Source organism: Rhopalosiphum padi, chromosome 2 (genome assembly GCF_020882245.1).
Source record: "Rhopalosiphum padi isolate XX-2018 chromosome 2, ASM2088224v1, whole genome shotgun sequence".
Lineage (NCBI taxonomy): Eukaryota > Metazoa > Arthropoda > Insecta > Hemiptera > Aphididae > Rhopalosiphum > Rhopalosiphum padi.
In genome coordinates this window covers 84,320,349-84,334,611 of record NC_083598.1, presented here as the reverse complement: position 1 = coordinate 84,334,611, position 14,263 = coordinate 84,320,349, and the positions used below count along the sequence as shown (strand labels likewise).

At 34.4% G+C, this 14,263-nt stretch overlaps 1 protein-coding gene across 3 annotated transcripts in view; it reads right to left on the bottom strand.

Moving 5' to 3' along the window:
• LOC132923470 (uncharacterized) overlaps positions 1-14,263 on the bottom strand; it is a 124,548-nt gene that overhangs the window by 85,452 nt on the left and 24,833 nt on the right. For all 3 annotated transcript variants that reach the window (XM_060987490.1, XM_060987488.1, XM_060987489.1), the window contains exons 3-8: positions 11,583-11,778; positions 4,765-4,869; positions 4,415-4,531; positions 3,462-3,593; positions 2,004-2,119; positions 432-684 (exon numbers count right to left, since the gene is read on the bottom strand). In XM_060987490.1, coding sequence (XP_060843473.1) covers positions 432-684; positions 2,004-2,119; positions 3,462-3,593; positions 4,415-4,531; positions 4,765-4,869; positions 11,583-11,778 — 919 coding nt within the window. The remainder of the gene's footprint in view (positions 1-431; positions 685-2,003; positions 2,120-3,461; positions 3,594-4,414; positions 4,532-4,764; positions 4,870-11,582; positions 11,779-14,263) is intronic.

Below are 14,263 nucleotides of genomic sequence, written 5' to 3'. Positions count from 1 at the left end.
TTTCATCAATTTTTTTTTTTTTTTTGTTATGCGCACATTTGTCGACGAGATGTAAAATATTGGTATAGAGTCTAAACGAAAATAGAAGCGATTTTAATTCCGCTAGAGTGCAGTTTTGACATCGGTATACAGGTATATGTACGACGCGTGAACATTACAAATTAAGTTGACGGCAAGTTTCTTTTTTTATTATTATTTACGAGAGAGAATAAGTTCGATCGACAGACTGTATACTTCTGTACAAAACTCGGTTTACTTGGTGTTTAAAAACTGTCCGTTGTTTCAGACTGATTCGAAGTAATAAAATTAATCAACAAATGCGCTGCTGGTTTTGAGATTGTTAATAATTGTCCATGGGTTACACATTTTTATATTATCGCGTAGAATTATATACATGATCTGGTGACGAGCCGCATGTGATCGTCGCATACCTTTACAAGAGTGGAACGGGTCGCCGACGAATCCAGGAGGACAAGTACACCGAAAACTGCCTTCGTTGTTGTGGCATTGTGCGTCTTTTCCGCAAGGAGATCGCGAACATTCGTCCACGTCGTGACATCCGGTGCCGTACGCATCGCCCGCGTACCCTTCTGGACACTCACAGTGGTGGCCGCCCGGAAAGTTAGTACACAGAGAACCGGGACCGCAAGCGTTCGGCAGACTACACTCGTTTACGTCCACACACTATTTATTATATAAAAAAACAAAACAAAATTATAATATTTTATAGAAAAATAGTATTTAGATTTCATAGCAGTTATTTCTCATGAACAATTATATTCTTCGTGTAATACTGTAATAGGCACATCTTTAGAAAAATCGTGTAAAATGAAATACGTCAGTTTACGAAGTCGAGTTACTAGGTACATCCCCAGAGTTTCCAAAGTAATTTTATCACTAAATTTAACGATGATGTGAATTATCGTGTTTATATTAAATTAAATTGTTATATACAACTACTATGCGTCTATGCAACATCGTTCGTACCAATAAATGTGTACTAAAACACTGTAATTTAATATAATTTATTACAATAGCATTTTAGTCATCGTTTACTTTACGGAATTCACAATATTTTGTTATTGAGGTAATTCGGTAAAAATATTTATTTTTAATTCAAAGCAGTTAACCGCTTAATGGTTGATTAATTCAAGTATTTATAAATTGTGGTCAATTATTTTTAATAATAATGCTGGCAAGAGGCGTAAAGAATAATTATATCAATGATTATAAAATTATGTTGAATTCATCTTTTAAACATTCGACAAATATTTTGTTTTTACAAGTAACCAGTAGGTAGGTATTAAGTTAAGTTGTTAAGTATAAAGTTATACATCGAGATAATTAAATAGGATTTAATTAGTCACGAATTAATTGTATATAATCTTTAACGGTCGTTACTATAAACATTTAATGTTGTATGCTATAAAGAAAAAATAAAAAAATAAAATTTCTTCGCATCCTTATATGGCATTCGCAGACCATTCAGTTTGCTTATGTAATATCTGCTATTACATCCCGCGACTAAATCGACGATGTCAAGATAATAAAAAAAATGACATCACCTAAACGTTACTGCAGCAGACAAGAATCGCCATTGAAGAAGTTATAATTATCGTTACCGTACTACTTATAATATATGTGTGATCGATAATCGTGTAATAATTAGATTTATAGTTGTTGTAGTGCATGCTTTGCCTCATAATTTTCACCGTTTATGTTGGAAGTGAAGTATGCGAATTGATTAAAAAAAAACTCGTTACCACTAGAGTAATGGAGTGAAATAAAAACAACAAATTTGGCACGAGTTCGTGTAAACAGATTTTTTTTCAACACGTCTTTCGTCGATCAGATTGTTATACGTCACGAGAAGTTATGTTTCAATAACGAGACGGTTATTATAAAATACATAATAACTTACGACGCGCGGGTCCGTTGAACTATAATGCGGCAAATGATGTGTATTAGGATTAAAAATTATAATAATATTGGAATATAATTACCCCGTCGTACGGGTTGCCCACAAATCCTTGCTGACAGTCGCACGTGTAGTTTCCCGGCGTGTTCCTGCATATTGCGTTGTTGCCGCAAGCGTCTGGTCTCAAACACTCGTCGATGTCTGCAAAATGATAACGTTATTAATAGTACGGGGCGTTAACATACGTAAAAAAGACCATAATATAATAATAATAAACCCAATATAATGTAGTTAGGTACGGGACATTATGTTAGCGTGAAGTACATGCAGACGATTTGCATACCACGCGGCGTTTGGGCAATAATACGAAACCATAGGAAAACAAGCGAGACGCCGTGGGAAATAGCGAGAACTGAAGCACTATGATATATGTATATGTGAATCAACAAACCAAACGGCGAAATCGTACTTGTCGGATTAGTCGTTATAGTCAGTCAGTATAATCATATAATTATAGGAGGGCAACATATTATGCAGCTGAATTTTTTTTTTTTATAACTAATATTTATAAAAAATACCGTGTCTCAGCAAAGATATAAAATTTTATGAAATTTTAAAAACATAATATAAATAATAAACTATGTTTTAATTCATACTTCCTTGAACAATAAATTCATAAATTCATAAATAATTAATGTCCGCTAAAAACATGCAATATGTACCACTGATAAAATATATACATTGGACAGCTGATTATAATGTTTGACTAAATTCCTTTTTGGAGTCACAATAATCGCATAACTCATATTGTATTTTCTACTTTATTTTTCGTAATTCTGTATAAGAAATAATATTCAAAATTCTACTAAATGGCGACTAATTTTATGTCAGAAATAATTTATATGTACGTATTATAATAATCGTCTACAATTTACAGTACCTATCATTATTATTTTTTTGTTTTTATAATTATTGTGTAATTTAAATGTATATTAACTGTTAGATAAAATATTCAATAATTTCATATTAGATATTATTTTAAACTGAAATTAATGCATATGTTTTGTATGGGTAATATTTGATTTCGCTTTGACGTTCAAACGCGTATTGTAATATAGATAATGAAGTAAAAGGTAAACTTGTCAATTCAAAAGAAATCAGAAATGTTACGGATCGGTGTTGATATTGAAGTACCAATGGATTTGCGAGGAAAAGACGTTAATGAATCGGAACTATCACGGAAAATTCTAGACAGGCTAACAGCACCCACGAGGAATTAGGAACATTAGCCGACAATACGATTGTCCTATTCTTTTCATATCGACGGTCGTTGAATTCCTCGTGATTGATGGGAAACGACAGCAAGGTCGACGACTGTTTTGCAATTTTTCGGTTGTCAGGCCCGGTCTAAATGTTTGGACAATAGCAAAATATTGTTTCGGACGATTGTCCTAAACCTTCGGCGTGTAATATACCTACACATGTCACACGCGTACACACGCGCCTCCAATCTATCAAACGCCCGTCGGTCAAATAGACTTACCTTTGCACTCGACTTCGCCATCGCCGACGTATCCGGGCTTACATTTGCATAAGAAATGAGACGGCAAGTTACAGCATTCGGCGTTTTGTACGCACCTACTGACGATGGCTGGATCCTCGCATTCGTTGATATCTATACAAATCCAAATTAAACGTTGACGATTAAACTGAATATTCTCTAATCCGTATATGTCTGAGCTGCGCTTATTTTTGTGCTCGTGGGAGGGGGGGGGTTCTCGTCAAATCCGCGGACGAAACGTATTTTCCCCCTTTTGATCTGGGTAGATAGTGTGAGTTTGTGTTGAGACGCCGAACGTCAAATTTCTTTATAGTACGCCTATATTCTAACATTATAATTAGGTACATAAAACGACGTCGTAGATGATATTGCAGAGCGCGCAAGCGTTACGATAATATACGATGTCGGTGTCGGCGGTTCCGCAAAATTATTACAGCTAGATATACATGTTATTATATACAGGATGAATAACAATGAGAGAAGAAAAAAAGCTACTGGAAGACGGGGCCTAGGAAAAATCATAATAATAATAATAATAATAATCCGGTTTCGCCAGTCTCGAAACGTAACGGTATATATCTGCAGTGTTATATTATATATACAGTATACACATTATAACAACGGACTGGGAGACGGCGGCCGGCGGAATGGATAAACAGCCCGGGCAGCAAGGTCGATGCCATTTACACCGCGCAATCCTCGAGAACCTATCTGGGGCCGCGGATATTGCCGGATCACGGCTTCGTGTAAATTACGCGATATATATATATATAATATATCATATACGTACGTGTATATATAATTATACATGACGCTAATTACGTGCGAGTAGGTATTTGTGCGTGTTATCGTATATGTATTATTACGGGCTCGTCCAAACGATTTTCGAAGAGCATAATAATATTACGTGTACCTATATATATATATATACATACCTTGGCAGTGAAACCCATCGCCGACGTATCCTGGAAAACAAGAACACGTGAAGCTGCCCAGCGTGTTGGTGCAATGAGCGAACACGTCACACGGCCGGTACTTGCATTCGTTCTCGTCTGCAAACAATCGAATATCGCACACATATTTAATAATGACCGTTTATAGTGGACATCTGTAGAATACGCGTGTAGTGTCCGTAGATCGATCGCCGTTCGCGGTCGACGTACGGGACGCGTTTTCACGAGCGCTAGCTAAATCGCCCGGTCGGCCGATTACGGGCTGCAGTTAAGATGTATACAACACCGCCGTATTGAATATTATTAAGCTATACGCGTATTATTATGCTTACCTGGCACTTGACACGAACATCCACCGTATCCGTCGTTACAATGGCAAAGGGAGTCGAGACACGCGCCGTTCTGACAGGGCGTTCCTTCTTTAGCCTCGCAGTCGTCTGAAACAATAGTAAACGTTGCCGGTTATTTTAAAATGTAAATCGTTTGTCCGAAGGCCGCGGCAATACGATCGTCGTATTATTATTGCCATATAGGCGTATGTGTGAGAGGTGTACGCGCGCATAAAAATAATCGAAGATCGACTGTAATAAAATACGATATACATTCACGGTGCAGGTCGGCCAGCTTTCGTGATGTATAGTTATTCCGAATGGACATTATTGTGCGTGTGGCGGGCAACGCTTTGCAGTGTGCATAAAACCATGAACACCATTATTGTCGCTTGCAGTCCACGATTCAAGACTTTGCCGTGTTATAATTTTTTTTTTTTCGTTCAGTACCTTACCGATTCGAAAGATAACGATTTGAGGTAGGTATCGAATTTCATTCGCACGTAAAATTTGCTCTTTTATAATACGTATTGTATTACTATTGCAGAATAAAATATATTATAATAAAACGAGCGAAGATCCCGTAAATCTGGTTTTTGGCACAGTCTGCAGCAGTATTGCACATGCGTTTCATCTAATTATAATTAATTTTATTCAATATTGTTGGTGGCCTTGGAAGAAAGTAACACTAATGTCTGCAGCAGCTGCTTGATAAAAATTTTTAAAATTATAATACCAAATACCGACAATTTTTATTAAGTACCTACACCATTACTTTGAATTTTTTTATCATCTATATTCTATACGGTTCTACACTTTTAAAATTATAGGTATCTGTTCATCGTATAGGTATATTCTTTAGAATTTCGTTAACACCACGTTTGAACCGCTTTATTACGTCTACACGTCTATGTATTGCAGGAATGTGTACTTATTAAAATACAAATGTACTGTTTGGTATTTCAAATTATACGTCCAGAGTAAATAATATATATTGTTGTTTGTGTAATAGCAGTATATGAGCCTTCGGTATAATTCGGTATTTGCGGAAAAAAATAACTATGATTCTCTTGAGTCTTAGTGCAAGAAACACAAAACAACGGAAAACGTACAGTCTGCTATACATTAAATATTAATTTTTTCTTTAATATTATATACATTATAATATAAACATATATAAAAAATGTATACATTTTATACGCTGCCGAAGAGCCGAGAAAAAAACAAAAACGCTTTACAGTTAGAGCAATAATAATAATACGAGCGACGCAAAATAAACACACTCACACACGGGACCGCTGCAGAAAGAAACGGATGCTCTAAATGGACTCCCAATTATTACATAGTGCGACGCGTGGAAGAAAAGTGAATCGAAGCGACATAGCAGCGGCATTGGTTATTTTAAGGTCGTTCACCCAACGGTCACTTTATATTATATATATATAATAATATATAATATAATACATATATAAACCGTAGGCATAAAGGTAGGTACCTACTATATTATAACATTCTTCGGAACGCACGATTTATTATTTATTTTTATTTTTATTTTTCCATTGCGAATATTCTGTTAGATGTTGGAAAATATATATTTATATACTGTTCGAGTTTCAGCGTCGGTGCACAATTAACGGCCCCGTCGGATTCAATCATACTCGGACATTTGTACGCGCGCGTTGTTTTTTTCGCTTAGAAAAAAAATTTCATGATCAATCTCCACCCAATGGAACGCACACGCGGGTATAAAATGCATAATACGGTTTGCAGACAAATTTGGTGGGACGAACATCAAATCATATCGTTTTTCACCTATATATTTCAAATGTTTTGCGTTATACATAATAATTAATATAATATTATGTACCCGCCATGTAAACATAACACGACGGTAATTAATTACACACAATAATATTATACACACTCGACTGACTTAAATGTGCGAGCGGCCGCGAAATGAAGAAGATGTTATACGTCGTTGACCTCTCCCCGAAGACTGCAGTTCGTCATCGGTCGGGCAACGGGAATTCGGAGGAATAAAAAAAACCGCACGGACGGACGGTGCATGCACAGGCGTTTACCCCGGACGAGTTCCGTTGCTGTGTTGCGCACTCGCATATCAATACTGTTGTTATTATTATCATTACGTCGTTTCGCCGTACGTAACTTCCGTTTCGTATACACACATCTCGCACGTGTAAGTAATACAATGTAATATAATATGGAGGAATAAATATATAGTGTAATAACATTATCGTGGGTAATACGTGCGAGCGAACGGATTTCGTCGGCGGGATGACAGGTCAGCGAGCTATAATGGCAGGGCCTTGGCCTCAACATCTTACGCGCGATAATTAATCATAGCACGCGACTCTTAACGGTTTGCTAGAGTCGAAAACAATATTATAATATGCGATGACTTGTACGTGAAATAATATGCGTATAAATACTTGGTGCAATATATTGTTACATTTGCAAACGGCGTAATATTTACGATATCAAGGATGCGAATCGCGGATGTGGACTTAAGACGAAATCTGATATATATTATACTTATTGGCGTTTTTATACAACCCGATGAACGCATAAATTATCAGATCGCCCGTACTGGGTTTTCAAAATGATTTACTGGTTCACTGCTACATTTTATGATTTTGTCTCGCTTCGTTTTTAATCACGATTGATGGCCATATCACTATTCGTGCTTTGAATTTTTTTGTCACCAAGAGTTACTCGATTACAAAATATAGGTAAGATAATTTAACACCGAAATATTAATATCGTTATTTTTCACAAAACGAAACGGGACTGAAAAGGTTAGTATATTATATTATTATCTTGCCGTCATACTGTGATATTGTGCGTATAATAATAGGCATAACATTGTCAAATACCTGCAGTTATTTATTTGCTGTAGTTAAGTACCTATGGGGAAAAAAATTAATACCCACTGCGCAGGTTTAAAGATTTTTGTCGTGGACTGATGTAATATTGACATCATCGAAGGATATTATGTTATTACTTATTTTTTCCTGCTGAGATGATGAACCGAAAAGAGAATAAAATTTATTTCCAAAATTTCATACTTTTTTTTCTAATAATATAACAACCAGCACCATCGTTTTGTTATTATTATTATTATTATTATTATTATTATTATTATCTTGAAAATTAATATCGTTACGGGTCCATAATAACGTAACAAATTCGATTTATCCAGTTAAGTGATCTGTCAACATTGAACCACGTTATGCAAATTACGTTTTGTATATGCGATAAATATCATCATCTACGAGCTGTGACAATACAAATATAGTATATTATATTATTATATTATGTACTTGTACATAATTTTTTTTCTCGTGTATGCGCACGAACAAACAAAATGTTGTACAGCGCGTGTAACCGTGAATTATTCTAGTAAAATTATTACGATGCACATTGCTGCAGCGACCATGTTCGTGTTACTGTATATCATATTCTAGTTTTACCGAGATATAACAATAATAATAATACTATGATATGTATGTAACCCGTATTTAAAAACGAAGAAGGTCCTCGTGGGATAATTAAATGGAAGTCGGAAAGAAATACCATAGGGTTGGATGTTTTAACAATATGAATTACCTGTAAAGAAACATTAGAGCGGTGAGTAGAAAAAATTACTTCGACATCTTTCATAATGTTTTGGGGGCGGTTATCCCTATCTTGTCATTATTGTCGGCGTTGTTTGTCTGTTAATGTAACTTACTATAATAACAACAATTGAAACAGATTACGTGTATTGTGGGTGGTACGCTGTAGCCATAGGACCTTTTGGACTATGACATCCCTCGAGACACATCTGAGAGCATCTGAAGATCGGACCGATTGAAAAAAAATTTAGAAAACGAACGAACGCCTTTATACACAACAATATAACATTATATCATGTAAATACTACGCCTAATAGATTTTTATATATACCTGATATCATATTCAATTATACTATATATATGCTGTATATAATATTGATTACGATCCGAGTAAAATATATAAGTATAGTGACTTTATGTATATATACTACATAAGTATTGCATGCTAGTCCGTTTGTGATGATTTTTTTTTTATTTCGAAGTCATAGTCCGTGTTGAGACAATAACGCGTTATTTTATGTATGTTTTTATCATACGCTAAAACATTATTACATATTATATCGTGTGTCGTCTTTCCTATACGATGGTCCCAAATCTGCTGTCTTTAACCGAAACACTATATAGATACACTGTCATGGTCGCAAAATGTGTATTTTAAAAAAAAAAATGTTTTCCCGATTTCAATGACAAATCGATTTTGACTCTCATTTTGCGGAACGCCGTATTATGTTATGAATTTTGTAACTGAGTAGTGGTCCAGTCGAAATTTTAGTAAACAAACTTTTTCTCATGATATGTTTATTATACGCGTATCGCAATACACGCAGTAATGGTTATATAAAAACCATTTATAACCGATATGGCAAATAACCACTCCATCGTTTACGAATATTAGATATTATTATTACTCAATAATATTAAAATGGTCGAAAAAATGTTCCACCACTTAAACACTGTAATATACTATGTTACTAATACTGAAATACAACTTGTAATAATTGTTGTTTGTTTGACAAAAATATTGGTACTGGAATACGAGTAAATAGTGAATATTTATTATTACTTATTTGTTTATAATGTATACATCACATTTGAATATCACCACGCTATTCGTCGCTACGCATATTATTATCAATGTCTATTACATTAAATTTTATAATATTATACTATTTCAAAACGGTTCATTAAATTCATAGGTATTTAAAATTGTGTTGTTGTAACGGTGTGATCATTTGTTGTGTTGTCACTTTGATGAAGTGACATTTTCCAGAGCGTTACAAAGACAATATACCTATATATATTTTGTGGTTGAATAACGTTTTTGGTGTTATTAGGCTCAGGCGTTACCCGAAATTTTAGTTTTCGAAATCATTAACACCGTTGTCCGTTTTTGATATTGTGTGTTCAGAAAATTAAATTTAAAAAAGACGTAAAATATATTATTTTTGGATCTGTTATCAACGTTCTGTGTCCAGTATTTTTAACACACCGTCTAATCGTATTGTCGCCAGCAGAAGTATAAATCAGCGGAAACACCGGAAACGCGAGTAGCGCTCGTAAATACATGAAATAATATACCTTTACACGTTATATTATATTGTATCGATTTAGTTGCATTTCCTTTTTTAATTCTTGATCTCGACCACCAATGATGGTATAGTCGCGGCGTACGATTAATCCTGTTTTATTTCACGGTGTTACGTCGACACGTCGTTTATTTTTTCTTCATTATTTTACACTTGCGTACGGGCGGCGTTTGATTATTCAAACAGCGTGCTGCAGCCGGCTGATTATTAAAAGACCCACGGCACGTCCCCGACGACGGCTGTGTGATGACGAATACGACGACGGCCGTTTCGGGTAGGTGTGCGTACATGCATATTATACATCAACCCGCCATTATTACGTACGCATTGTGTGTCCGTCTGCGCATACCCATTATAAGTATAAGAGGAGGTAAGTACGTAAGTACACAATATACTTATTGTGCCGCATATATGTTGACTCGGTCCGGTGCTTTTTTTTTCTCTTACACGAGTGGCTATGGTGGTGTACGCGTGCGGTTACTGTAGTATATATACATGTATTATAATATCATATATTAATTGTTAATAATAATATAAGTTGTATATAATATATATATTATATATATATATATATCAACGAATAACGATTGTACACGCGTACGATTTGAGGGATTTAACAGCTTCGAGTTAATTACAATAGAATGCGTTTATTATAAATCATATTATATTAGCCATTAGGTATATATTATATGTTGATACATTAGGTATGTCACATGTAGAACCGGAAGTCAGTGTGTTTGCACGTTTTATCTTTCAACGAACAGTCCGAAACATCCACTATACACGTTCGATCTACGGCCGCATAGTTGTATACCTATATACTCGAATGATGTACCTATACAATTTGAACTTTTGTCCATTTTTTGGCTCTTTTAATAGGGGTTTTATATCGGTTTTCAAAACTGCATTTTTAATATTGATTCAATTCGATCCATGTTTGTGGTATAGCGTATAGCTTTCCATTGAATGAGCTCTTGAATAATATCAACACGGGATTATTATTGCGACAAACAAATTACGATCAAATTTATCGGATATTACGTGTTTGATTCGTAAATCCTACACATACATCACAGTATTTTGAATATGAATATGCATTACTGCAGCAGTTCTATTTTAAAAATGACATAGTCATAGTGCGTTGTAATTTATATTTATTTTGCGAGCGCTAATGTCGAAAGAAAAACTGTTGCCGTAAGTCGCGTATGTTATAATATTGTAGACTGCACGCGCTACAGGGCCTACGGTTGTTGCATGTTGAGGGTCGTGAAAGTTATAGATCTCGAGAATAACGATTCGATATCTCCAAGGTTTTCAATTTGTTTTACGCGATTGATATTATAATATAATAGCGACTGAAACGACGAAATTGACTTGCGGTTAAAAATGCAAACGTGTTAAAATTAATATGTAAAGTATATCTCCGTAGGCATTATAGCTGGGTAACGCAAAATAATATCGAGTACTGACTAAAATATCCGGTTTCACCTACGTAGGTGTAAGTTATTTTTGTCAAATGTTTTATTATTAACTAATCAGTAATCGGTTGTCGATTTAAAATTATTTCAAAAACATCGAAATAAAACAATTTTTGACTTACTCGTGCACTTGAGTTCTCGTCTCAGTTCGTCGGATCCTTTGTAACAGTCCTGTTTGCCATCGCATAGCCTGGAAAGCTCATACAATTGCAATACCGTTGTAGACTCGTTAACTTGACATCCAAAGTATCCGTCTTCCAAGTTCAAAAAGAATATTTCTCTTTTTATTCCAAATCCAATTCCGCCTTGAGCATTTACCTGTAAACAATTCAGGACATTAGTTTACACATACTAATTGTTTTTATTCTAGTAAGTTCTCCTGTAAGTTGTTATAATCAAAACATTAATATATTTTTAAATTTAAAATGCCAGAATAAATTCTATAGTTTTAATCATAAGGATTTTTCTATTGATCCATCAAACATATATATTATCATAATTTATTTTTAAAGTATCAACTACGACTTACTACGAAACTATTATCGTGCTACTCATAGTAGGTTCATAGTGTTGGTACTCTATACACTTTATTCAATTCATACGAGTATATGAAATGAGTAATTGAACGGAAGGAAATATATTAATATTTACCTTGCGGACTTTTATTTGAATGTGTATACTTTATATTATGTATACCCGACTATTCGGATAATTAACTGTATTAATATAACTAGTTCACTAGTCGCTATTGATGATCATTTTTTAATACTTTAGATATAATTATCGCCTAAGACTATAATATGCCCTATATTTCAAAACAAAAACATATCATGTGGTGCTGTTAACCCTGAGATTTGTAGTAGTTGGTATATGCTATTCAATGAAACTTATAATAATAATATGATATATATGTGTAACATTCACTATAACCACCAAAAAATTATAATGTGACAGTAATAAATTAAATTTTAAAAATAATATTTAAAAATGTGTGTATAACTGCTGCTATTATAAGCTCGTGAATCTATTAAATAGTATATAAATAAATTTGTTGTATGGAAAAATTGTTTTAGTATAGAAGATATCATATTTTATTTATTTTGCTGGAAATATAATGTATATGTTATGTATTATAATAAACCTAGTGGTGCGAATATTTTCATTTTTCAATAAACTACGCAATAATGCATTTAATAATACGCCTAAATTAAAAAAAAAAAACGATTAATTAAACGTTAATGTTTTTCCAATTTTTGTGTAAGATACAATTGGTTTGTTTTGTCTATTATTAAAAATGTCAATTTTCAGAACACCGGATCAACAACGACGTACAGACTAAAATGTAACGCTCCATCAACAATTGCATGGTTTGTTGGGCTCGTTTAGGTTCACGCAGTAGCCATTATCTGAGCTGATGTCGTTATATCGTCTTCCTTTTAACTACAAGGTTATGACTTCCGAGAAACCATCCGAGACTCCTATGCCCTTAACCTTAGGTTACCCACCATGACTGTATTGCGTTTTCTGTTTCTTTTATCCCCAAATTATATTCACGCAAATTATGCGCATTCAAATAAATGGCAGTATCACGGTCTTATCCGCGCGTGTAAATCTAAAATAATATATACCTACATATCTGTATATAAGTGCTCGCGTGTACACGTGGCGGTGTATATGAATAATCATAATCTTAAATTTGACTAGTATTTTGTACTGTATTATTATCTAATAATTTTAGGTCCCGCTTAGCTACTACATATCTACATGATTTTACAATTATCAAATTGTTTATTTAACCGGTTATGTAAAGTATATAGAATAGGAAGCATGTACATTCATCAACTCAGCAAATTAAACTTATATAGTAGTGATCTACCGCAGTAGTCAATATTTTAATCTAAAAGTGTGGTGGAAACAATCGATCACCATTCATCACACATACTATAAGCGCTGTTGGACTGTTAAAAATAAAATAAATCGAAACAGAAGACGAATGTCTTTGGCCGCTTCGGATAGAAAAAATTAGTTTCTATTGAATTAAATTACTGAATGGAACTGTAAGTGAATTCTTATACCACGATTCGTATTGTGACCGTTATACATTACTTTTTTTTATTAGTCTCATCGGCCCACCACAGTCGTAAAAAAAGACATCAACCAGTACTTTTTGTCAGATAATCATGATGGTCATAGCGATGACCAAGCACTGTCCGGTTGGACTATATATGTACCTGAAGCTACAGCATGCAGGAAATACCAAAGAAAAAAAAAAATTACCGAGAGCAGTGGGCTCTGACCGTTAATGGGCAATGTACAGTGACCAGGCGTACTAAATACTGATCGATTATTGTTTCCGATGTTGGAATTTCGTGTCGCAATATATATAGTTACGTGTAAGAAGATTTCCCGTGACTGTGCCGTAACGCAAAGCTACGGCGACGGTAAATTTTTCGTGGGCATACTCAATCACATAGATACTTATTTAATATGTATAGATTTCTGAGAACACCAAAGATATTATAATATTATGGGATTTGGAGACTTAAACGCACGGCCAGTATACAGCTGGTACCGTACATAATGATTGATTTTCAGACGCCCTCATCTATTTTCGGCTATGTATATAATTGGTATCTATATTTTCATGATTTCACCTGAGTTCTCTGAATCCACAACAGCTTTCATACGGAATCTCTGCGGGTTCGGTACGTTTATTATATTCTCATGCAACATTACGACATTATCATGAGGTCGTCCGCTCCGGCATGGCGTGGGTTACCGGAGAAACCGCTATAGCTTACCC